This window comes from Nerophis lumbriciformis, linkage group LG03, assembly GCF_033978685.3.
Source record: "Nerophis lumbriciformis linkage group LG03, RoL_Nlum_v2.1, whole genome shotgun sequence".
Classification (NCBI taxonomy): domain Eukaryota; kingdom Metazoa; phylum Chordata; class Actinopteri; order Syngnathiformes; family Syngnathidae; genus Nerophis; species Nerophis lumbriciformis.
The window spans coordinates 48,052,600-48,080,213 of record NC_084550.2 but is presented as its reverse complement, the minus strand read 5'-3'; the positions used below and the strand labels follow the sequence as shown (position 1 = coordinate 48,080,213).

The 27,614-nt window shown below is 42.2% G+C and overlaps 1 protein-coding gene across 2 annotated transcripts in view; it reads left to right on the top strand.

Moving 5' to 3' along the window:
* The window catches only part of cntn2 (contactin 2), a 78,327-nt gene extending 52,488 nt beyond the window's left edge, over window positions 1–25,839 (top strand). For both annotated transcript variants that reach the window (XM_061938257.2, XM_061938266.2), the window contains exons 19-23: window positions 4,790–4,905; window positions 5,040–5,226; window positions 7,280–7,392; window positions 16,449–16,617; window positions 23,070–25,839. In XM_061938257.2, the coding sequence (XP_061794241.1) occupies window positions 4,790–4,905; window positions 5,040–5,226; window positions 7,280–7,392; window positions 16,449–16,617; window positions 23,070–23,155 (671 nt within the window). In that variant the 3' untranslated portion in view covers window positions 23,156–25,839. The remainder of the gene's footprint in view (window positions 1–4,789; window positions 4,906–5,039; window positions 5,227–7,279; window positions 7,393–16,448; window positions 16,618–23,069) is intronic.
* Window positions 25,840–27,614: the final 1,775 nt, after the last annotated feature.

Below are 27,614 nucleotides of genomic sequence, written 5' to 3'. Positions count from 1 at the left end.
TGGTCTGTCCAGACAATGAACGGAAGATCGGCCCCCTCAAGCCAGTGTCTCCATTCTTCAAGGGCGAGTTTGACCGCCAACAACTCATGGTTGCCGACATCATAGTTCTTCTCTGCCTTGGACAGACGTTTAGATAGGAAGGCACAGGGATGCATCTTGCCATCCTTCTCAGATCGTTGTGATAAGACGGCTCCGACTCCTTCGTTGGAGGCGTCCACCTCCACCACAATTTGGCGTTGCGGGTCTGGCATGGTGAGAATAGGAGCCGAAGTGAAACGCTGTTTTAGGTTCTGGAATGCCTTTTCAGCTTCTGGAGTCCATTGGAATTGTACCTGAGTGGAAGTGAGGGCATGGAGAGGGGCCGTTATAGTGCTAAAACCTCTAATAAACCTCCTGTAGAAATTAGCAAATCCTAGGAACTGCTGAACCCTTTTGCGGCTATCAGGAGTGGGCCAGTCGGTAACTGCGCTAATCTTAGCCGGATCCATCTGGACCTTTCCCGGAGCTACTATAAAACCCAAGAAGGAGATAGTATTAACATGAAATTCACTCTTTTCAGCTTTGACATATAGTTGATTTTCTAGTAGTCTTTTAAGGACCCTAGTCACGTGCACTTGGTGGGTATCAATGTCTGGTGAATAAATTAAAATGTCATCTAGGTATACATACACAAATTGATCAAGGAAGTCTCTGAGTACATCATTTATCATAGTTTGAAAAACAGCGGGTGCATTGGTGAGTCCAAATGGCATGACCAGATATTCATAATGTCCACTGGGAGTATTAAATCCAGTTTTCCACTGATCCCCCTCCCTTATACGAATCAGGTGATAGGCATTACGTAGATCAAGTTTGGTAAATACCTTAGCTTGTTGGATTTGGTCAAATACTAATGTCATGAGAGGAAGAGGGTACCGGTTTTTTATGGTGATGTCGTTGAGTGGACTGTAATCGATGCACGGTCTCAAGGATCCATCCTTTTTGCCCACAAAGAAGAAACCGGCACCCGCTGGTGATGAGGAAGGACGGATCAGCCCCGCTTTTAATGAGGCTGTGAGGTATTCCTTCATGGCCGTCCTCTCTGGACCGGAAACAGAATACAGACGACCTTTGGGTATGTTGGATCCTGAGATCAAGTCAATGGCGCAGTCGTATGGACGGTGTGGAGGAAGAGACATGGCTTTGGTTTTGCTGAAGACTTCTTGTAGCTGGTGGTAGCATGGGGGTACGGATTTCAAGTCCGGGTACTCCGATTCTGTGGTGGGGTTTGCAGAGAACAGGTTTTTTTGTGTGTAGCGCCTAAAAAACAGTCATTAATACAGTCCTTTCCCCATGCTTTAATTTCACCTGTCCTCCAGTCTATCTGGGGGTTGTGTTGAAAAAGCCAAGGTAGTCCCAAAATCAAAGTGTGTGAGGCGGCTTTGAATAGATAAGCGAATCTTTTCTTCATGGTCTTTAATATTTATGCGGATGAGTTCTGTGGCATGAGTAATTACAAACAGTTCCTTCCCATCAAGAGCTTTAGCTCTAATTGGTCGAGCTAATGGTTCAGCTTTGATCCCTAATTTTGCAGCCAAAGACCAGTCCATCAAACTCTCGTCTGCCCCTGAGTCAATGAGCGCCCCAATGTTTGTGACTGTGTGATGTTTTACCTGAATCCTGGTGAGGGTACGCTTATTAGGAGTAGAAGTAGTTGGTAGACTCACTCCTATGGGTCATTTAATTGGACAGGTGGCGACGAGGTGACCCGGTTCCCCGCAGTAGAAACACCTTCCTTCTAGCTGTCGTCTTTGGCGTTCCTCCTGTGTCAGCCGCGCTCTCCCCAGCTGCATGGGATCCTCACCTTCCATCAGGGGGCTGGAACGACTCGACCCAGGTGGAGTGGTGTAGAAATCCGGTCCGTGTTGCGTCTGGTAATGTGCCGCTCCTCCCGTGGTGGAGGTTCGTGCGCTCCGATGTCGTCTGAGCTGCGTGAGTCTGTTGTCGGTACGGACGGCGAGCGCAATAAGCTCGTCCAACCCAGCAGGTAAGTCTAGTGGGACAAGTAGATCTTGAATAGGGATGGCCAGTCCTTTCAAAAAAGTGTCATAAAGAGCAGCGGAGTTCCACCCGCTCTCTGCCGATAGCGTGCGGAATCGGATGGCATAATCACAAACAGAGTCTCGACCTTGCCTCAGTCTGCTCAGCTCCTGTGCCTTCTCTCGGTTGTTGGTGACATGATCAAATGTCATTCGTAGTGCAGTCTGGAAATCCGTGAGTGAGTTGCATACCGCTGAACCTCGGCCCCATTCGGTGGAAGCCCAGGCCTTGGCTCTACCCGTCAAGTGAGACATCATAAAAGCAATCTTCGCTCTCTCAGTGGGGAAGGCGTGAGGATTAAATTCGAAATGAATTGAACAGTTTATCATAAATGATTTGCTTTGTCCTGTTTCACCTGAATATGATGCTGGAGGTGCCAATTTACTTCCGGCTCCGGCGAATGACGTAGGCGGTGGTTGGACAGGTACGGGTGCCGATGCGGCGGATTGCGGAATCCGCATGGCCATCTCCTGCAGCTGGGTGGTTAGTCGGGCCATATGCTCGGCCATAGCCGTCTGGAAACCCTCTTGGCGTGAGAGGCGTGTTTCCTGATCCTGTATGGCGGCGGAAAAATGTCCTTTCTCTGCTGAGTCCATACTAGCCAGATTGTAATGTCAGGCTTGGACGGAGGAAGGGACTCAGATGCAGAGAGGTGATTCCAAATAAAGCTTTTATTTTGAAATACTCTTTAAGCCTCCAGAGCCGAGTAAATTCAATTACTATGAAAGACAAAAATACTATCGACAAAATGTTCCAAAAGGGAAAAACCGAAAATCACTCCAAAAAAAAGGAGGAATACAAAAATAAGGACGATATAAATAGCACCGTATCTGTTATCAAAAACTTTAACAAAAAACGCTCCAAACAGGAGGAAGAAAATAAAGACTATAAAACTTAACTACTCTAATCAATGTAAACAAAAAACCACTCAACAAACTTTGAGGAAAAAATCTTTAAGGAAAAAAAATAACTCACCACTGCGGTAGAAAAAGGTAGGATAACAAAAGTCGCTCTGAGGGAGGAAAAAAAGTCAATTCAAAATTACAGCGTGGGATATTCTGGGAGCAAGGACGTAGACATGAGACAAGGCAAGGCATGGACATGAACAGGGACATGGAACGCAAGACAGGCACGAAAGCTCGAGACAATCTGGCACAGAACAAGGGGAGGCTTGGGCTTATAAAGAACATGAGGGTAATGGGAAACAGGTGGAAACAATCAAGGGTCAGGAATGACGTCAGACTGGTGACACAAGAGGAAGGACCCGTGATCTGAAACAAGAGGAGTTGCTTTTCAAAATAAAACATGTAAATCACAAGACAGAAAAAACCAAGACAAGACTTCCTTCACGGTGTGACAAAAACATGCTTGAAACTAGAATATAAACTGTTGCAAAGCTGTGTCATCAACACTCACAAGTATAAAACTACTTTTTTAAAGTAATAATTTATTTCAAGCATGAAAAAAAAAACATTTAACATGTGACATTTCAAACAATTTTGAACAGAAATAGTTCATGCACATTCAGATAAATTCTTCAAAATTACAATTAAAAAAAATTTGACCGGGGGCCGGGCTGTATATATGCCCACTAATTTACTGAAAGAGCACGCACGTGGCGCGATGATGTCATGTTATCGATGGAAAAATGCATTCTTAGACCATATGATTTGCCTGAGCGGCTAGGAGACCACAAGAGTAACAAGCGGTTACCTTGTTGCCTTTCCATTAAGAACAATAAATTAGTTTTTAGTATAAGTTTGCTGGTTTTAAGAAATGTAATGCCGAGCGCATATCATTATGTCAAGATAATTGCACTAGCATTTACTTGATTTAAGAATATTTTTCAACATATTGTGCAAAAAGGTCTCTTTTTTTTCTACCAATAAAAGTGCACTTGTTATTAGTGAGAATATACTTATTTTAAGGTATTTTTGGGTTCATTGAGGTTAGCTAATTTTACTTGTTTTGGAAAGTCTTGACAAGCCAAATGTTCTTGTTCTATTGGCAGATAATTTTGCTTAATTCAAATAAAATACCCCTCATTTTTTTATTATTTTTTTTATTGTTTTTGAACACTGACTTTTTGCAGTGTAATTATAGTACATTGAATAAAAATTGCTTGTTGGCCTGATGAATTAGTTTGGGGGCTACTCAGTGCTGTCTTGTTTACACGTACATGCAGGGAGCACATGCACCTACACAAAAGCAGTCCTAGGGAACCTTCTAACAATTTGCAGTTTTGTTGTTGTTTTGATAGAATATACACTCAGTAATAGACAACGTTAGCTACTCAAATTGCTGTCATTACGCACCTGGGGATAGGTTGATTGGCAACACTAAATTGGCACTAGTGTGTGAATGTGAGTGTGAATGTTGTCTGTCTATCTGTGTTGGCCCTCCGATGAGGTGGCGACTTGTCCAGAGTGTACCCCGCCTTCCGCCCAAATGCAGCTAAGATAGTCTCCAGCGACCCCGAACGGGACAAGCGGTAGAAAATGGATGGATGGATGGATGGATGGATGGATAGTTGACAACATACAATGCTAATACACGTGTAATATATGGGTGAAGTTACGCCATTATGTGCTAAAAACCACAGGAGGGACAGATGCAATGATTACACATTGGAAAGTGAGCCCCCTTTAGTGTTTTCATGTACTCTCTTAAGTTCTTTGAATATAAAATGTACTTATTTCTCTTTGAACAGAACCAACAGTTGGCCCTTTGAGTATCAACGTCACGGCATTGACAGCTTTCGATATCCAGGTGTCATGGGAGCCGGTCCTGCAGCCCAACACCAACGGCATCATTAGAGGATACGAGGTAATGGAAAAACTTGAAAAATTTCAAACAGCAGACAATTAGCGTCAAAACATAGTTGTTTTTGAAGATGAGTAAAGATGGATGTTGTGGATTTTTTTGTAGACTTATTGTGTGTCCATTTGGCATTCCTTTAGATCCGATACTGGCGCCAGCATGAACGGGAGGCGGCGGCGGACCGAGTGCGGACAGCGGGACTCGAGACAACAGCCAGGGTGTCTGGACTTCGTCCTAGCACTCGATACCATGTTGCAGTTATGGCATATAACAGTGCAGGCACAGGACCGCCATCGCCACGCTTCACTGTGACCACCAGGAAACCACGTATGTCTACCATACTCACACACGCACACAGCGACCTACACTGGAAAAAAAAGTCAGTAGATTTTACAGTACAAAACTGTAAGCTTAATCGCCAGAATTGTATTGTATTACTAACAGTGTTGTCATGACCGGTCTTCCCCGGACATGACCCTTGTTAGTTTTGTTGTTGTTCTCCTTAGATGAATGTAAAAACTCCAAAACCGGTGAAGTTGGCACGTTGTGTAAATCGTAAATAAAAACAAAGCAATGTTATTATGGACGCCCCTGCTTATTTTACCAAGACAATGCCAAGCCACGTGTTACAACAGCGTGGCTTCATAGTAAAAGAGTGCGGGTACTAGACTGGCCTGCCTGTAGTCCAGACCTGTCTCCCATTGAAAATGGGTGGCGCAATATGAAGCCTAAAATACCACAACGGAGACCCCGGACTGTTGAACAACTTAAGCTGTACATCAAGCAAGAATGGGAAAGAATTCCACTTCAAAAATGGTTCCCCCCTCTGGCCAACATATGTAATAACAAGTGTGTGTAAGGAATTGAAATGCGCCCCCTTTGGTCACAATTTATTAAAAAATAAAATAAATATGTATATAGAGACAAACTGTAATAACTTGAAGTGAATAATGAAGATTAAAAACCAATTACAACCAAAAAAAAAGAGTCTAAAATAGTCTTTTTCTCACAATGTGTCAACTTTTTTTCTTATAAAATCGGGAACAATTTCTCATATTCTTTCTGTAGTTGCAATATTTTCTCGTAAATTTATTACTTTTTTATGTAAATTATTACTTTTTAATGCAAAATGATGACATTTGTCATATAAAATTCAGATTTTTATCCCAATATTGCCAATTTTTTGTTCTTCTTGTAAAATAGTGAAATTTTTTGAGTAAAATTATGACTTTTGTCATAATTTTGCCAAGTAAAATTCAGAATATTATTATAATATCGCCAAAACTTTTAAGTTTTCTTATAAAATTGTGACTTTTGTCGAGTAAAATGACCACTCTTTTCATAAAATTGTCAAAATGTTAAGCTTTTCTTGTAAAATTTTGACTGTTATTGAGTAAAATTCCAACTCGTATCATAATATTGCACAGATGTTCAGTTTTGCTTGTAAAATTTTTACTTGCGTTGAGTAAAATTCCGACTTTTATTATAATACTGCCAAGTTTTTCTTGTGAAATTGTGACCTTTTTCTTGAGAAATTCCAACTCATTTTTCACGACAAGCTTTTTTATATTTGCATAGTATGTATATATTATGGGCTTCACGGTGGCAGAGGGGTTAGTGCATCTGCCTCACAATACGAAGGTCCTGAGTAGTCTTGGGTTCAATCCCGGGCTCGGGATCCTTCTGTGTGGAGTTTGCATGTCCTCCCCGTGACTGCGTGGGTTCCCTCTGGGTACTCCGGCTTCCTCCCACCTCCAAAGACATGCACCTGGGGATAAGTTGATTGGCAACACTAAATTGGCCCTAGTGTGTGGATGTGAGTGTGAATGTTGTCTGTCTATCTGTGTTGGCCCTGCGATGAGGTGGCGACTTGTCCAGGGTGTACCCCGCCTTCCGCCCGATTGTAGCTGAGATAGGCTCCAGCCAAAGGGAATAAGCAGTAGAAAATGGATGGATGGATGTATATATTATTAATGTTGTAAATACAAATCTTTATATATCTAGAAAGGGTGGTCCTTAAGAGGTAGGCATTTTTCGGAGGTCTCAAGAAGGTAACAAATACAAGAGTGTGTGTGTGTGTGTGTGCGTGTGCGCGTGCGCGTGCACGCGTGTTTTCCTTTTAAATTGGTTTAAAGTACTTTGTGTTGCATCTTGCCGCAGTATAAGAAAGATTATATAAATCATTTTTGGATTTATTGATGATATCCTATATCAATATCGGATCGGGAAACCCCTAATTTTGACAGTAAAGACTGTCTATTGTTTATTGACGCTTAATTGTCGTAGTGTTGACATGATAATTAACTAACAGCACAGTATATCTTAATTGGATTGTTAAATGAAGTTAAATATATGACATATACACTGTTTTGTTTTCCAGCTCCTAATCGTCCTCCTGGAAATGTGTCCTGGAGGACTGATGCTTCCTGGGTAATTGTGCGCTGGGACCATGTGAAGTCCCTGCACAATGAGTCTGCTATTCTGGGATACAAGGTGAGGGTTTCTGGGTGGAATGGTTCACAAAATCCAGTTTAGATCATATCCCGGTTTTGTGGTCCTGGTTTTTAGTTGGATTCAGTGAGTTCAGTCATGTCTCAGTCTCAGCACTTAGTCCATGGCCCTCGAGACGGCAAGGTCAAGCGCGTAGCAGTCGTCCAGAGTCTTTCCAAGTGACCCAGAGCTGGATGTAGCGATTCCCCCTGAAGTGTCCAAAGTTTTTTTTACTTCGATTCCTATTTTGAAAACCCAGTCCACCGACCTGAAGAATTAACTGGCACAGGGGTAGCAAAGCAGCTAACTGTAGCTCCATACACTGTGTAGAGCTGCTCCCTTAAATCTATAATTATCAATTTCGGTCACATCTGCGGTTCCTTGTAAGGTTTCTCATTGTTCCCATTTGGTTTTGTGTGATCTGATGTCGTGGTTTGTAAAGCCCTTTGAGGCATTTGTGATTAAGGGCTATATAAATAAAATGTGATTGATTGATTTATTGATATATTATACTGTTTGAAAATAGCCTTGTAAGAAATTAATTGTAAATTTTTGACCCTGCCTCTTAAAAAAATCGCAATAGAGAATTGTTGGGAACCAGAATCAAAGCAAGGAACTGGAAATGCAATCCTCCAAGGTTCCCTAACCTTGAAGGAAATGTGCAGCCACTACTAGGTGTTGCACAGTGCACGTTTGGGCTGTCTTCAAATAGTCAAAACTTTGTCGATTCGATTCGGACGTCTCTGATGGGGGGACAGGAGGCTTTTTGGTATGACGCTGTTGTTCTCCTCTGGCAAAAGCAATGATCCTTTAGCGCAACTTTTACTTCCTTTAGTCAAGTTTGATGTCTTCTCAGTGCTACATCAGAGCTTAGAACCTTTCTTAACTATCCAATCTCTGCGTTTTCCATTTTGTTTATCAGCGCGGGTTAGCCTTTTTTGTGGTGGAAAAAGTCGCTGTTTTAATCACTTTAATGAAAAACTCTATTCCTTTTAAAGTTTCATTCAATCAAAGTTTATTTATATCGCCCTTAATAACAAGTGTCTCAAAGGGCTGCACAGGCCACAACGACATCCTCGGCTCAGATCCCACATCAGGGCAAGAAAAGACTCAACCCAATGGGATACAATGAGAAACCTTGGAGGGGACTGCAGATGTGGGGACCCCCCCCCGGGCGACCGGTGCAATGGATGTCGAGTGGATCTAGTTAATAGTGTGAGAGTCCAGTCCATAGTGGGGCCAGCAGGAGATCATCTTGAGTGGAGACAAGTCAGCAGCGCAGAGACGTACCCAACTGATGCACAGATGAGTGGTCCACCCCGGGTCCCGACTTTGAACAGCTAGCGCTTAATCTGTGGTCACCTGATAACTTCTCCACGCAGGAGAGGGGGGCAGAGCAGAAAAGAGACAGCAGATCAACTGGACAAAAAGGGGTTCTATTTAAAGGCTAGAGTATACAAATGAGTTTTAAGATGGGACTTAAATGCTTCTACTGAGGTAGCCTCTCTAGCTGTTACCGGAAGGGCATTCCAGAGTACTGGAGCCCGAATAGAAAACGGTCGATAGCTCGCCGACTTTTTTGGGGCTCTGGGAATCACTAATAAGCCGGAGTTCTTAGTTTGAACAGCTAGCGATTCATCTGTGGTCAGGAGGGCAGAGCAGAAAAGAAATGGCAGATCAACTGGTCTAAAAGGGGGGTCTATTTAAAGGCTAGCATATACAAATGAGTTTTAAGATGGGACTTAAATGCTTCTACTTCTTTTCTGAATTTCTTTTAACTTTGGAAGAATCCTAGTGGAACGGCCAGATCCACATCCATGTTACATTACTGACACCTAGTGACCACTCAGTATACAGTTCAACATGTCATCAGAATTTGTGTATTTCTGTCTTTTGAAAAAATGAACACCACAGATTTGACTGATTGTTATCCTCCACTTTTTTACCGCTGTCGTCATAGCTCAAACTGAATCTTTTACTTTGTCTAAAACTTCAACAACACGAACGCTTCTACAACTCTTCTACCTGTAGTTCAGTGCTTCTTCCCCAGGAAGAAGAAAATATTTAGTGCCACCCCACTCTCCACAGTGACTATAAATAGTGTATTTTGTCTATAAAATTGTTATAACTGTACCTCTGCATAACGGTGTAAGCTTATTAATATTAAATGAAATGAAATGAAACAACGTCCTGAGTAGTCGTGAGTTCAATCCCGGCCTCGGGATCTTTCTGTGTGGAGTTTGCATGTTCTCCCCGTGACTGCGTGGGTTCCCTCCGGGTACTCCGGCTTCCTCCCACCTCCAAAGACATGCACCTGGGGATAGGTTGATTGGCAACACTAAATTGGCCCTAGTGTGTGAATGTGAGTGTGAATGTTGTCTGTCTATCTGTGTTGGCCCTGCGATAAGGTGGCGACTTGTCCAGGGTGTACCCCGCCTTCCGCCCGATTGTAACTGAGATAGGCTCCAGCGCCCCCCGCGACCCGGAAGGGAATAAGCGGTAGAAAATGGATGGATGGATGGAAATGAAACAACCTACCAGGGTTTCCTCGTCTCCCACCTCGTTTTCCACCGTGGTTATAGTGAAGCCAAGTGTGACATACTATTCTGGTTCCATAAGCCTGTTTATAGTCGTCCACGGGTGCGTGTTTTGTCCATAAGCCTGTTTTATATTTGTCCACGGGTGCGTGTTTTGTCCATAAGCCTGTTTTATATTTGTCCACGGGTGCGTGTTTTGTCCATAAGCCTGTTTATAGTCGTCCACGGGTGCGTGTTTTGTCCATAAGCCTGTTTTATATTTGTCCACGGGTGCGTGTTTTCTCCATAAGCCAGTTTATAGTCGTCCACGGGTGCGTGTTTTGTCCATAAGCCTGTTTTATATTTGTCCACAGGTGTGTGTTTTGTCCATAAGCCTGTTTTACATTTGTCCACGGGTGCGTGTTTTGTCCATAAGCCTGTTTTATATTTGTCCACGGGTGCGTGTTTTCTCCATAAGTCAGTTTCTAGTCGTCCACGGGTGCGTGTTTTGTCCATAAGCCTGTTTTATATTTGTCCACGGGTGCGTGTTTTGTCCATAAGCCTGTTTTATATTTGTCCACGGGTACGTGTTTTGTCCATAAGCCTGTTTATAGTCGTCCACGGGTGCGTGTTTTGTCCATAAGCCTGTTTTATATTTGTCCACGGGGGCGTGTTTTCTCCATAAGCCAGTTTATAGTCGTCCACGGGTGCGTGTTTTGTCCATAAGCCTGTTTTATATTTGTCCACGGGTGTGTGTTTTGTCCATAAGCCTGTTTTACATTTGTCCACGGGTGCGTGTTTTGTACATAAGCCTGTTTTATATTTGTCCACGGGTGCGTGTTTTCTCCATAAGCCAGTTTATAGTCGTCCACGGGTGCGTATTTTGTCCATAAGCCTGTTTTATATTTGTCCACGGGTGTGTGTTTTGTCCATAAGCCTGTTTATAGTCGTCCACGGGTGCGTGTTTTGTCTATAAGCCTGTTTTATATTTGTCCACGAGTGCGTGTTTTGTCCATAAGCCTGTAGTCAACAACCCAGGTGTCTTTGAAAAGAGCGTCTTTCGCTGCGCTGGTCTGGCTGGGGCGTTTCCGGCGTGACGTAAGGACCGCACAAACTGTACAATTAACAGTACTGACCCGCGTGTAAGACAATATGTTTGTATTTCTTACATCCGTTTTTGGACGCCATAGCGGACGAAATGTTCAAAAGTGTTGGCTTTAGACAGGAAGTGCAGAAAGATGCTGAGGAACATTCTATTCTGGTAAGGCAAAAAAGCACCCCACCCCATTATTTAAAAAGGGCTGCGGGACATGCGATCAGATCTACACGTACACGCTCCAAACTTCTTAGTAAGACAGAGAAAAATAAACAAATAATCCGTGCAACACTGGAGTTGGGCATGGTTTGGATTCAAGCGATACTGGTTCCTATTCCGATTCTTCATTTGGATTCCGGTCTTAATGATTCTTGATTACGTTTCGTTTGATATGACACTACAAACATCTAAGCTTTGGAAGTACTTTAAATGCACACTTAATAAGAATGAATTACTCCAATTGCATCATAATGACACATCTTTGCTGGGGAATATAATAATTGTATAATTAGCTAACTATTAATAATAATTATTAACCACCCTCATTTAGATTTCATTTTAGTGAGCAATAAAAAAAACAGAAAGCAAAGTTCAAATGAATACAATAAGTGTTTGTCTTGTCGGAGAGTTGCTAATCTGCTTCTTGACTGCTGAGGTGACCTAACTGAAAGCCAGGCTTTGATGTCGTGCAGGCAGTCAATGAGACGTTGGACCGTGTTGTTTTGTGCTATGGTAAAATTGATATGGCAGTCATCGGCATAAAAATTAAATGCAATACAGTGCTTCCTGAAAACAGAACCAAGAGGGAGAAGGTAAAGCGCAAATAAAAGAGGGCCAAGGATTGACCCCTGGGGAGCCCCATGTGGAAGAAGAGCTGTGGAAGACACAAAGCTGTCTATTTTTACACTTTAACTCCTGTCAGTCAGGTACGACCGGAACCAGTTGAGGGTGGCGCCCTTAATGCCCACACAGTTCTCAAGACGAGTGATTAAGGTGGCGTGGTCGACAGTGTCGAACGCAGCAGACAGATCTAAAAGCACCAGGACAACATATTTACCGGACTCTGTTGACAGGAGGATATCGTTAGATACTTTTAGAAGTGCTGAGGGCTTTGAAACCGGACTGTAACAGCTCAGTGATACCAATATCTACTAAGGGCAACAACTGACTGTAGACAACCTTTCTCTAATATTTTGGAAATGTATGGAAGATTAGAGATAGGTCTTAAATTACAGAGGAGAGAGGGATCGAGGCTTGGTTTTTTAAGTAAAGGACGTACCACTGCATGTTTAAACTCCGCTAGTACTGTACCAGAAGAGAGGCTACTATTTATAATGTTAAGGACACTTGATCCAATAGTAGCAAGTACCTACTTGAATAGGCAAGGTAGGAGGGCATCTGCAGGAGAACCAGAGGGCTTCATATGACTAATTGTGTCCTTTAGAAAGGAAAAGGACACCGGCTCAAACTGATGGAAAACAGAATAGAAGTGCAGAGGAATAGAAGTGTCATAGGAAGGCTGAGATAAACTGGCTCTAGTTGACACAATTTTGTCAGTGAAAAAGTGGAGAAAATGTTCACAGATTTCAGAAGAAGCATCAAAACCAACAGATTTGGGAGCATCAATGACAATGTAAATGGTTTTGAACAGAGCGCTGGGGTTTTTACAGTTAGAAACTATAGTCTCTGATAGCTATGTATTCATCTCTGCTTTTACAGTCGTCTGAAAGGACAACAGGCTCTCTTTAAAAATGGCAAAAGACACATGCAGCCTGTCTTTTTTCCATTTTCTCTCTGCTCTCCTACATTCGCGCCTGGCAGCACGAGTGACGTCATTCAACCAGGGATCAGGCGTGGGTTTGGCGCGGCGGAACTTCAAAGGAGCGATCGTGTCCAGTGTTTGGAAACAAATAGAGTTGAACCCAGAAACCAACTCTTCAGTATTCAGACACACAGAGGCTGCAGCGTTATCATCACAGAGAGTCAGAAAAGTAGAGGAGAACAGAGCAGGAGACGAGGAATTAAACATGCAAGAGCGTTGAGGAGCAGCGCACAGTTTAACCGGACACTGAGTGGGGATATCAAACAGGATCGGCATATGATCCGAGAACACAGCGTCGTAAATGTCCAAATTAGAAACACACAAACCATACTAGAGCACTAAATCGAGTGTATGCCCGCGTTCATGTGTCCAAACAGACACAGACTGTACAAAGTTAAATGAGTCAATAACATTCAGGAAGCTCCTGGAGAGCGGCTCGTCTGGACAGCAGGTGTGAATATTAAAATCACCAACAATAAGGACACAATCATATTTAGGCAGGATTTCAGCCAGAAATTCAGAAAAGTCAGTTATAAAGTATTTATGGTACCTGGGTGGTCGATAGACGACGGCACACAGGACAACATCACAAAGACCCAGGTCAAACATGCACAGTTCGAAGCTTGAAAAGGAGGATTGCAGGCGGATCTGACGGCATTTAAAGTCACTTTTAAAAATGACTGCTAATCCTCCTCCTTTTCGACCGGACGACCGCGGAGAATTAAAGTAGGGGCACTCCGGTGGTGAAAGTTCATTAAGAGGGGCGGACTCACACAGAGTAAGTCCAGTCCGCGGGGATTGAAGAAATCCTTCAGGATAAACGTTTTGTTTGTCAAAGATCTTGCGTTAACAAGACCGAACCTGACGGGGGCCGGCACGTCCGAAACCGCAGCTGATCCGGGTGGGCCCCGACACAGAGCCCGCAGGTGGTGGGAGAGCTGGAGCGGTGGGGGCGAGCCTCCACCTACAAACCGACGACAGGAACAAGCCAGGAACCGACGGGATCCAGCAAGCGCGGGTGCAGGAAGAGACAAGGTACCGCACCATTCCTCCTTCAGGAAGCCGGGCCAAGAGGGCCCTAACTTTCACCAGCTGGCAGCCACGTTTGGCATGGCGCCGGCGACGCTTCCGCCGGGGGAGAAGAGCCAGGGGGCGGGAAAGGAAGGCAGGAATCTAGCCGGATGAGTGAGACGACTGGGACGTCAAAAAACCACTGTCGAAATTAACCACATCCGTTGGAGAGGGGCCAAGATCCAACAGCGTTTGGCGGTCATACACGAGCAGTGAGCTGACAGAAGACAACAGACGCGAACAGCACAAAAACAAACAGCTGACAGCGAGAGGCAGGGCACAGCACATACTGACGCCATCTTGACTATGCCACTTACTGTACAATGTCTGCACTCACTGGAACGCCCACTTATGAGATGTTCATATATTCCCGTTTAGATGAAGAATTAATCATAATCATGACGTTGGTTAATTTAAAAAAATGTGCAGCAAACTAGCAGCTTTTCAAGTCTTTTTCACCATCTCTAAGTTGGATGTCAAAGTTGACCAACTTCTCGATTTATGGCCACATCCTTCTACTATCCAGGTGAGAGGCATAATTAATCATCTAAAATGAACTTTTATCAATTTAGAGCCAATGCAGCAGCTCACCGGCTCAATATGTCAATGTAGCAGCATAATGTAGTTAGCACTGTGTGATTACGGCGCCGCTAAAATAGTTTGTCTGCCTTAGCGTTTTATTAACAATGTTGCTAATACTTGGTTAATATTCAGGTCATGTAAATTGGCTATTTTTGGGTGTTGTTTAGAGGGCTTAATAAGCGGAATATTTTACTCCCATTAGCTACATCGTTAGCCATCTTGTACTTGCTGTGTTAAACCACCTAGAAAGCATAAAAAATCAAAACACGTACGTTCTTGTCTTTCATAAGGATTGTGAATGATGGGCAAAATTCCCCTCAAAAAGTGCAGTTTTTCTTTATGTTGCAAGTTACTAGGTTGTTTGCATTTACTCAAAAATATTGTATTTAAAAAAAAAAAAAAAAATAGATATCTTATTAATATTCCATTAGCATGTGTCATTTCCAGCCATAAAAGACTTAGACTTAGACTTGGACAAACTTTATTGATCCACAAGGAAAATTGTTCCACACAGTAGCTCAGTTACAAAGGATGGAAAGGGTAACGCAGGTATAAAGTAGACTAAAAATGTACCATAGTAGCAATATGAATTATAACATATATGTAATATTTACATATTATATATACAGTATATAATATATAATGATATATTATATTATTATATTATATAATGTTTGTATATAATATATAACAAATCCCAATTACCATGAACAATATTACAGTACATGTCACAGCTGCAGCATAAAATAGAGAGTAGATCCAGCAGAAAATATACATTATAAACAAAGAGAGGTAGCTAACATAGAAGGTGTCAGGTAATAGACCATACTTGCCAACCCTCCCGATTTTTCCGGGAGACTCCCGAATTTCAGTGCCCCTCCCAAAAATCTCGCGGGGCAACCATTCTCCCAAATTTCTCCCAATTTCACCCGGACAACAATATTAAAGGCGTGACAAACACATTTCGGGAGAACATCCGCGCCATAACACAACATAAACACAACAGAACAAATACCCAGAATCCCTTGCAGCCCTAACTCTTACGGGCTACAATATACACCCCTGCTACCACCAAACCTCGCTCCCCCAACTCCGCCCCCCCCCCCCCCCCCCCCCAATCTCCCGAATTCGGAGGTCTCAAGGTTGGCAAGTATGTAATAGACAGATATCATCTATTGCTGTATGGCGAGTGATTATACAGCTGGATGGAGTGCGGAATGAAGGAGTTCTTGAATGGAACACTGTGGGAATGAAGCTGAAGGAGCCTGTTGGAGTATGAGCTCCACTGTCCCTCAATTGTCAGGTGGAGTGGGTGGGCAGGATTGTCCATGATGGCCAGCAGTTTGTCCAGTGTCCTCCTGTCCCTCACTGACACAAACGCCTCCAACTGCGTGCCAATAGTTTGGCCGGCTTTCCAGATCAGTTTGTCAATCCGGTTTAAGTCCCTTTTTCTGGTGCTGCTCCCCCAACAAAGCACTACAAAGTACAGGGCACTGGCCACAACAGACTGAAAAAAGATCTCCCAACAGCTTGCTGCACACATCAAAGGACCTAAGCTTCCTCAGGAAAAAGAGTCTGCTCAAATGAAAATTGCTGACTGTTTTGTTCAAGATCCTTTCTTTAGTTTCCCTGCAGTTGTTACATAAAGTAAGTTAGAACGAACGTGCAAACACCAACACAACTGTTGTGTAAATGTTTAAGTGTGCAGTACAAGCACTACACACCTTGCTCAAGTCAACTTTGAAGTATGTGCTGATGTTAGAAATTTGTTTGACGTGTTTTTGAAAGAATGCATTATTGTTATCGTTATCACATATCCACACTCGAGTGATCGTTTCATTACACTTGAAATGCATTGTATTTCATCTCCACGATATTACATATTGTATCACGAAAGTGCAAATACAAGATCAGATATTATTATTTATGAGGACAAAACAAGTTTAAAGGTGAATGTTTTTCATGATGGCAGATTCTGTACAAGCATGACAGTCAGACGGTTCTGAAGGTAGTGGACAAGACGAAGACATCAGTGAACCTGCCGCTGCCCCAAGACGACCAATACGTGGTGCTGGAGGTGCGCTCCTGGGGTGAAGGAGGCGACGGGCCTGCGCATGAGATTATTGTTTCTCGCGACTCAGGTAAGTCACCACCATCGTCACAACCAAAGTGCTATGTTGTAGCCTACAAAAAAGGCTTTTGTCTTGTTTTCTGCATTGTTGCACACTTCCTGGGCTTGTGGTAGCGGATCTACGCTCTCACTCAAAAATGCTTTTGTGACCGCTTGTATTTGGTTAGAGAATAAATACACAGCTCTTTCACTTTTAATTAGAAATGTGCTAAACCAGGGGTGCCTACTAGGTTGATCGCAAGCTACCGGCGGATGGCGGAGGATGTGTCAGTCCATCGCCAGCCAGGCATTAAAAAAATAGACCTAAAAATTAGCGCTCATCAATTTTAACTATCCGAGGATCTTGTGGAATGACGCTGGCTGTTGCGAACTCAGTATTAGAAAAAAACAACCGACAGGAAGGCAAGAAACACGTTTTATTTCAACAGACTCCCGCGCCGTATCTGTTGTCAAAACCCTAAAGACAGACCGCACAGTTCCTGTCTTCACAATAAAAGTGCCGGTCCATCCTGCCTGTGCTAACAAAATAAAGAGTCTCGGAAAGCTAGCAAGCTACAGATTTTGCCGTCAATGTATTTCTTGTAAAGTGTATAAAAAGGAGTATGGGAGCTGGACAAATAAGATGGCAAAAACCAACCACTTTCATGCGGTATTTGGACGGAAAGGAGGACTTTTTTTCTCCTCCACAATGTAAATTCAAAAATGTGAAAGTTATCAGCATTACTGCGAATCCTGTCAGATTCCAATCAATGCAAGTCATCAGAATCAGGTAATACACCAATTTATATTCTTGTTTAAAAAATAATGGATGACAAGTGGCTGGCAGCTAATCATGTGTCTCCATACACAGTGTATAATATAATAATAATCACCTCCATTACTGCAAATAAACTGCATCTCTTTATCTTAGATGTCATTACCACTGGAGGACGAGCCTCAACGTGTCACCAGTGATGGGCAAGCTACTTGGAAAATGTAGTAAGCTAAGTGTCAGGTTCAAGCACCGAACTATCTATTAAACAGGACAAGAAGCAAGGAATCAAAGAGAGACATCATTCAATTTAGCTCATGAGGAGAGCTAAATTTAATGTTTGTGCCACTGCTTAATAACTGTTTAATAAATACAGTTTGGGTAAAACATATAATTAGTAATAATAATAGTGGTATAATAGTAATAATATCCCCTAGAGGGGGGGGTTACCCACATATGCGGTTCTCTCCAAGGTTTCTCATAGTCATTCACATCGACGTCCCACTGGGGTGAGTTTTTTCTTGCCCTTATGTGGGCTTTGTACCGAGGATGTCGTTGTGGCCCTTTGAAACACTTGTGATTTAGGGCTATATAAATAAATTGATTGACATTGAATATAATCACATAATTAGTTTTGATATCTGTGTGCCGAGCGAGAGTAGGTCAGATGACTTGGTGAGCCATCTTTGAACTGGAAGCACACTGGATCTTCCAGTGTGCTTCCAGTTCATCAACGCAGTGCATCAACGCCTCGCTCCGCGTCAATTCTTGCTACCAGACCATGGTAGCTCTCGCTACCATGGTCTGGTAGCGAGCCGACATCGTGTCAGTCAGCGAAAGGCTGGTTTCTGCCGTCCATGCTTCACTGTCTAGTGCGACTGGAATCCTAGTAGTGTCGACTAGGAATCCCTAGTACCCTCGTACAGTGTCACCCCACGCTCTGAGGAAAAAGTTCCAGCGCCTCCCCATTTATTTGGGCATTCCCTGATTACATAGCTGAAGCTGCTTCTAAGGGGAGAGGTCACATTATGCAGCAGCCCAGCACTGGGTCATAAACAGTCAAAACAAAATGTGCTTGGAGCGGTGTCGAGTTCACCCCCTCTCTGCTCGTCCGCATTATCTTCTTGGAGACTTCGGGATTCAGAAATATGGACAGCCCCTGTCCAAAACAGACACTTCTACGGCGAGGCGCACACAGTGGAGATTTACAAGCTGTCCGCCTTTGCTTGATAAGAACAAGGGCAGCTCTGTGAGCACTAGTAGATAGTAACCACGCAGAGCAACCTGAACTGCAAGCAAACAAGTTGTGTGATAACTTATATACAATTATTCTGACACTGAGCTACAAGTTACTCTCGATTAAATGTAGCTAATCCACAGGGGAAGCTATCCCCAGAGAATTGTAACAAGCTACACGACAAATGTAGCTTGCGATATTAAAGCTACTTCATGTAAATATATAACTTAATGTACAACTTTTCACCAAACAAGAGAAACATGCTCAGTTTGAATGTTTATAATAATAAACACAATCTAGAAGCTTTTTAACGTTTCTTTAAAGTTGCGTACCATGTACAAAGTGAGGGAAAAAACACAGGAAACTAATTCATAAAAAAAATGAAATGAAACAATAATAATAATAATAATAGAGACTTTTCAGCACAAGAAAAATTACCAGTTTAACAGAAGCCACAGTGGCAAAAATAATAACCTGGCCAAAGGAAAAGTACAAAACTTTTGTCACACAACTCACTACACGGGTCTAAAAGTAGCTAAGCCGTGGAAATTGCTACTCGTTCACAATTGTTTGATTGATTGATTGAAACTTTTATTAGTAGATTGCACAGTACAGTACATATTCCGTACAATTGACCACTAAATGGTAACACCCCAATAAGTTTTTCAACTTGTTTAAATCGGGGTCCACTTAAATCAATTCATGGTACAAATATATACTATCATCATAATACAGTCATCACACAAGTTAATCATCAGAGTATACACATTGAATCATTTACATTATGTACAATCCGGGGGGTGGGATGAGGAGGGTTTTGTTGATATCAGCACTTCAGTCATCAACAATTGCATCATCCGAGAAATGGACATTGAAACAGTGTAGGTCTGACTTGGTAGGATATGTACAGCGAGCAGAGAACATAGTGAGTTCAGATAGCATAAGAACAAGTATATACATTAGAAATACGTTTGGTTATTTACAATCCGAGGAGGTGGGATGTGGAAGGGGGAGGGTTTTGAAGGAGGATAGAGATGCAAAGTAGCGAAGGTACTGCCAAACTACTGGGAAGTGTAGCTACCGAGCTTCGCGACTTGAAATCACGTTACAGCAGAAAGTAGGCAGATATTAACAGGAAATGAACAAGTTCATTAATAAGCGTTAGAGAGAGGATGATATAACAACAACTGTTGGTGTGTCAGCATTGTCACAGTCAGTACCAGCTAAGCCAGCGGCAAAAGAGTTTAACATTTAAAACGTTATTGAGTCTGTTTAGCTTATCAGAGAGCTAGCTCCCACAGCTAGTGGGTCCATGATGATGACTTCTGTTTTGGTTGGTCAGCCGTTTTACTGCCTTGTTACAGACACCGTTTGGAAACATTTAAGGCATTGGTTCTTAACCTGGGTTCGATCGAACCCTAGGGGTTAGGTGAGTCGGCCTCAGGGGTTCGGCGGAGCGACTCATAATGTAAATAAAAACATCTTCCTATCGGCGTATTATGGATACCCCCAAAGAATGTCTCCTCTAATTTTCCATCTGATTTGCAGGTGTGTAATTTGTTGTGTGTTCATGCACTGTGTTGGTTTTGTTCTTTGAACAAGGTGATGTTCATGCACGGTTCATTTTGTGCACCAGTAATAAAACATAACTTTATCTTGAATTTGAAAAATAAAACATTTTATTTTTCACTAAAGAAGGGTTCTGTGAATGCGCATATGAAACTGGTGGGGTTCGCTACCTCCAACAAGGTTAAGAACCACTGATTTAAGGTATGTAAATAAACATTTACAAAATCTTTCAGTGTAAATCACTCATCTCACAACGTATATGTCTGCGGCTTATAGTCCAGCGCGGCTAATATATGGAAACTACCTTTTTCCTTCTAAAATTTAGTGGGTGCGGCTTGTCAGATCTTGGTCCGCAGCCAGTAAGTCAGATTCCTCTCCAGTGAGGGTTGGACTCCGCCAAGGCTGCCCTTTGTCACCTAATCCTGTTCAAAACTTTTATGGACAGAATTTCTAGGCGCAGTCAGGGCATTGAGGGCATGCAGGATTAGGTCTCTGCTTTTTGCAGATGATGTGGTCCTGATGGCTTCATCTGACCAGAATCTTCCGCTCTCACTGGATCTGTTCGCAGCTGAGTGTGAAGCGACTGGCATGGTGACATGGCATGGTTCTCGTCCGGAAAAGGGTGGAGTGCCATCTCCGGGTTGGGGAGGAGATCCTGCCCCAAGTGGAGGAGTTCAAGTACCTCGGGGTCTTGTTCACGAGTGAGGGAAGAGTGGATCGTGAGATCGACAGGCGGATCGGTGTGGCGTCTTCAGTAATGCGGACCCTGTCTCGATCCGTCGTGGTGAAGAAGGAGCTGAGCCAGAAGGCGAAGCTCTCAATTTATTGGTCGATCTACGTTCCCATCCTCACCTATGGTCATGAGCTTTGGGTTATGACCGAAAGGACAAGATCACGGGTACAAGCGGCCGAAATTAGTTTCCTCCGTCGGGTGGCGGGGCTCTCCCTTAGAGATAGGGTGAGAAGCTCTGTCATTCGGGAGGAGCTCAAAGTTAGTCCACTGCGAGAGGAGCCAGATGAGGTGGTTCAGGCATCTGGTCAGGATGCCACCCGAACGCCTCCCTGGGGATGTGTTTAGGGCACGTCCGACCGGTAGGAGGCCATAGGAAGACTATGTTGGGGAGACTATGTCTCCCCAACATGTCCTGGGAACGCCTCGGGACCCCCCGGGAGGAGCTGGATGAAGTGGCTGGGGAGCATACTTGCCAACCTTGAGACCTCCGAATTCGGGAGATTTGGGGGGGCGGGGTCGGATTGGGCGGGGCCAGGGGGCGCGGTTAAGGGGGAGGAGTATATTTATAGCTAGAATTCACTTAAATTCAAGTATTTCTTATATATGTATATATAAATAAAATAAATACTTGACTTTCAGTTAATTCTAGCTACTGTATTTTTCGGACTATAAGTCGCAGTTTTTTTCATAGTTTGGCCGGGCTCCAGTGCGACTTATATATGTTTTTTTCTTTCTTTATTATGCATTTTCGGCAGGTGCGACTTATACTCCGGTGCAACTTATACTCCGAAAAATACGGTGTGTATATATAAATATGTATTTTATTATATATTTATACATATAAATAAAATAAATACTTGAATTTCAGTGTTCATTTATTTACACGTATACACACATAACACTCCTCTCTACTCATTGTTGTATTTGAAAGTGCAATGCTTTGCAGCCAGTAGCACAGCCTTTGAAGGAGCGTAGGTATGGGCAGTGTAATATTCTGGGTTGGAGTCAATAACCAGGCGAGGTGACGAAGTTACGTCTCTTTACTTCATACTGTGTGAAGTAAAGAGCGGACGTGACGACAGGCTGTCCTCACTCAGGTCCGCACGGACCTGGAAGGGGCGTGCCTTAAGTCCGGCTGGAAATCGGGAGAAATTCGGGAGAATGGTTGTCCCGGGAGATTTTCGAGAGAGGCACTGAAATTCGTGAGTCTCCCGGAAAATTCGGGAGGGTTGGCAGGTATGCTGGGGGAGAGGGAAGTCTCGGCTTCTCTTTTTTTTTTTTTTTAATAAATGTTTTTATTAAATTTGACAGGTATTACAATATACGATAGAACAGTAGTCACATTTTCCCCTTTTTTTCCCACCCACTTCCAAGAACAACAACCCGACACATACCCCATACACACATAACCCCCACCCCCCCAGGTCCTACATACAGTAAGTTAAAGGTACAGTCACAAATGGAAAATAATTAGTACATCACTTTCTTCTCAACATAGGCAGATAGTAAATATACACCCAGAATAAATATAAATAAAAAAAAACAAAACAAAAAAAAAAACTACCAAAAAGGAAGCTGGTTTATGAAAGGTGAACTTTTCATGTGTCCTGTAGCGTCTTTAATTTAGCTATGTAGTCAACCACACAGCCCCAAACAGAATAAAACTTCCCAGGTGCCCCCCTAAGATTGAACTTTATTTTCTCCAGATCTAAATACATCATAAGGTCTTTAAGCCATAAGGAGGCTTTGGGGCAGACTGGTGACTTCCACTCCAGCAGAATTCTCCTACGTGCTAATAAGGATGCAAAGGCGATTGAAGTCTCGGCTTCTCTGCTTAGGCTGCTGCCCCCGCGACCCGACCCTCGGATAAGAGGAAGAGGAATGGATGGATTGATTGATGGCTTCCATACCGCTGTATAGTCCAGAAAATATGGTATTGAATACTAAAGTGAAGACAACAAACCATACCCATGGAGGAAGCGAAGCATGTGTTGATGTTGATGAGTCATCCATTACCAAGCATTCTTCCATCCCTTCCATACTGTTAACACAAATCCTCCAGCAAAAGTACTCACAAAAGTGGAGGTGTTGTCAAATTGAGGGGATACACCAGAATGAGTAGTTATGTTGTTGTGTATGTTATTGATGACTGCTTTGTGGTGTGTTTTTCAGGAACGGACATGATGGTGCAGAGCAAGGCAGTAGCGTGCAGTTGTTCAATCCTCACTTCTGCCATTCTTTTATTGTCAGTACTGTGACGTCAGATTTTTTGACTTTTTTTCTTCGCTGAGTTGACACTTTTTGAGTGGCTTTTGGCAGCTGGCAAAGTTTTCTTCGAGGATACTAAAGAAAACAGTCTTTTTTTTTTTAAAGGGGAAAATGCATTTGTCAACACATTTTACTTTTGTATTTGGTTGATCGTATGAGAAACATGACATGGGACTTCCAGCCACAGTATTTACAGTGTACATAGTATTTGGAGAAGAAAAACGTTACAGTAGTCACTATTAATTTAATTTATTCATCTTACATTTACACAAAATATACACCTGACCATTTAGAAATGGTAATGATTAAATACAGATTAATTGATAAGTACAGTATTATCCTAATTGTTGCTACTGGGGTGAAGTATGACACTGATTTATTGGTTCTGATATGCTGTCATAGACATAAATGCAGCCAACAAAAAGTTTAATAACCTAAACAAACACTTGGAAAAGTCAACATCAAACACACTAAAGCAACAAGTAAAGTTTTCAAAGTATACAAACATTGTTGCTCTACGAGGATTTTGAGAATTAAATATTATTCATTGTATGCTCAGTTATTACTTCAACAAAAATTATAATTCATAACTTTATATTTTATATTATTTATAATTTACAATTGACATAATGTACTGATAACAATGATCATTTTAACAACTATAACGTCTTTATTGACTCAATTTACTAATTGCAATTTTAATAATTCTTATTATTATTGACATTTACTAATGATGGCTATAATTTTAACAATTATCATTTATTGACACTATTTACTAATAATTATGATTTTAACATAGCATGATTATTGACATTATTTACTCACAATTATAACTTTAAAAATTATAGCGTGATTATTGACACTGTTAACCAATGACTTTTACCATTATAATTTCATTATTGATACTATTTACTAATAACAATTATGATTTTAACATTTATGACATAACAGTATTTACTCATAACAATTATAACTATAAAAAGTATTTTAAAACATAATTTTAACGATTAAAGCTTGATTATACATATAAAATACTAATTGGAAGGGTCTTGTTTTTTTACACAACATCTGAAATAGAGAAAGTATTCCTGTGTTATGTAATATTGCTGACTAGTAATAATAATACTAGTGACTATATACAGTCGTGGTCAAAAGTTGACATACACTTGTAAAGAACATAATGTCATGGCTGTCTTGAGTTTCCAATAATTTCTACAACTCTTATTTTTTAGTGATAGAGTGATTGGAGCACATACTTGTTGGTCTCAAAAAACATTCATGTAGTTTGGTTCTTTTATGAATTTATCTACTGAAAATGTGACCAAATCTGCTGGGTCAAAAGTATACATACAGCAACATACATGATCAAAGAAGGAAGCCCTTGCTCCAGAAGCGTCTAAAGTTTGCTGCTGATCACATGGACAAAGATAAGACCTTCTGGAGGAAACAAAAATTGAGCTGTTTGGCCACAATACCCAGCAATATGTTTGGAGGAGAAAAGGTGAGGCCTTTAATCCCAGGAACACCATCCCGACCGTCAAGCATGGTGGTGGTAGTATTATGCTCTGGGCCTGTTTTGCTGCCAATGGAACTGGTGCTTTACAGAGAGTAAATGGGACAATGAAAAAGGAGGATTACCTCCAAATTCTTCAGGACAACCTAAAATCATCAGCCCGGAGGTTGGGTCTTGGGCGCAGTTGGGTGTTCCAACAGGACAATGACCCCAAACACACATCAAAAGTGGTAAAGGAATGGCTAAATCAGGCTAGGATTAAGGTTTTAGAATGGCCTTCCCAAAGTCCTGACAATGCTGAAGAAACAAGTCCATGTCAGAAAAACAACAAATTTAGCTGAACTGCACCAATTTTGTCAAGAGGAGTGGTCAAAAATTCAAGCAGAAGCTTGTGGATGGCTACCAAAAGCGCCTTATTGCAGTGAAACTTGCCAAGGGACATGTAACCAAATATTAACATTGCTGTATGTATACTTTTGACCCAGCACATTTGCTCACATTTTCAGTAGACCCATAATAAATTCATAAAAGAACCAAACTTCATGAATGTTTTTGTGACCAACAAGTATGTGCTCTAATCCCTCTAGCACAAAAAGGTAAGAGTTGTAGAAATGATTGGCATTATGTTCTTTACAAGTGTATGTAAACTTTTGACCACGGCTGTAAACGGGTTTGCTGCTTTATTACGTTGGGTGTGACACCATTTGATAATACATCTTCCTGTCATTGTAATCATGTCATCTATCAACTCTTACATAAAACCTTTGTCACATTTATGACAGCAGAAAGATTGTTGGTGGGGTTTTTTTTCTTTTTTTTTTTCTTTCGTTTAGGATATATGAAGTCAATGTTTAAACTTTTCTTTCTTCACAATTGTTTTTGTAAGTTACGAAAAATAAGTTCCCACAAAAGACGAAAATAAAGACAAGAGTGTCCAAATCATTGTGGACTATTCGTTCATGTAGTCATCCGTTGATTTATTTTCAAACACGTGTCTTGTTCAGGCTTGTGGTGAGCTGGAGCCCACCCCAGCTGGCACCCTGGACCGGTCACTTGTCCAACACAGGACTCAAGTACAGCGGTTACCCTGGGTTACGAGTACCTTATCTTATGTCTCTTTTGGGGTTTTTAAAAGCCGTCTCTCGGCTAAGTGTTATGCATTAAGGTGGACCAAAAATGGGTGTTATGAGCCTCCACACCACTAGTTGGCGTAGTGATTGTCACAGTGAACCCCATAAGATAGGGGTGTCAAAACCAAGGCCCGCAGGCCAGATCCAGCCCATGAATGAAGGATCTAAGGCCCCCGGGACGATATTTGATTAGTATTAGAAGCGGCCCGCAGGCCACAGCCGCCTGCTGCTGTTTTGCACGCACGAATACTCCCATCAGTGTTGGTGCTAGGAATTTTCAAAATGGGGTCCCAACAACCCCATCAAGTCATACAAATGGGGTCCCACAGTAAATTTTTAGGGTCCCACTTTTTTGTAAGCGTTTTGAAAACAAATGATAAATGTACTGTATTTTTCGGAGTATAAGTCGCACCTGCCGAAAATGCACAATAAAGAAGAAGAAAAAAACACATATAAGTCGCACTGGAGTATAAGTCGCATTTTTTGGGGAAATGTATTTGATAAAAGCCAACACCAAGAATAGACATTTGAAAGGCAATTTAAAATAAATAAAGAATAGTGAACAACAGGCTGAATAAGTGTACGTTATATGAGGCATAAATAACCAACTGAGAACGTGCCTGGTATGTTAACGTAACATATTATGGTAAGAGTCATTCAAATAACTATAACATATAGAACATGCTATACGTTTACCAAATAATCTGTCACTCCTAATCGCTAAATCCCATGAAATCTTATACGTCTAGTCTCTTACGTGAATGAGCTAAATAATATTATTTGATATTTTACGGTAATGTGTTAATAATTTCACACATAAGTCGCTCCTGAGTATAAGTCGCCAAACTATGAAAAAAACTGCAACTTATAGTTCGAAAAATAAGGTATGCATTATCCTGTTATATCTCACATTCTATATTGTGTTTTGGAAAAAGGTGAGAATAACGTCGGGCCCAAGATGGAACCTGGGGGCACACCTTTTGAAATGATGAGTGGATCTCACACAATATTTTCAGACTTCACCCGTTGTACGCGGTTTTTGAGATAGCTGGCAGAACCGTTGCTGCAACCTCTTGGACAAACCAATACTAAAGAGTCTACTTAAGAAGATGTTCTACCATACCATACCATATTTATAAAGTGGTTACTGAATCAAAGTTCTTGGAGAGCAGCTGTGCAGACCTGTTCATTGTCCATGGAAGTGATGATATCATCAAGGACCTTAAGAGTAGCGGTGATGGCTAGTTCTGAACCCAGACTGCAAATCTGACAGGATATGTTTAGTCAGTTTGTGAACACCGTGCCACAGTGTCGCCAGCTTCCTCGTCACTGGCAGGCCGTCCCACGGCTTCGCCAGCGTCTCCTGCATTGTCTCTTCCGCGACCTCCAGCTGGCCTGACGCACGGGCGGCCATCAGGCACCGGCATGCAGCCCTCTCGTCGGCCACGGATGTGGCCGTTCCATGAGCGACCGCCTCACCAATTGCGGCGGCGTTCAACTCGCCGTCGCCATCTGACTCTTCCCCGCTGGTTGCGGGGACACTTGGCCTGGCGGCCCACCGCCTTGTCCTTGTCCTCCTCCTGTTTACCTAGAACAGGGGTCCCCAAACTTTTTGACTCCGGGGCCGCATTGGGGTAAAACAATTTGGCTGGGGGCCGCACGCTATATATATATATATACAGGTAAAAGCCAGTAAATTAGAATATTTTGAAAAACTTGATTTATTTCAGTAATTGCATTCAAAAGGTGTAACTTGTACATTATATTTATTCATTGCACACAGACTGATGCATTCAAATGTTTATT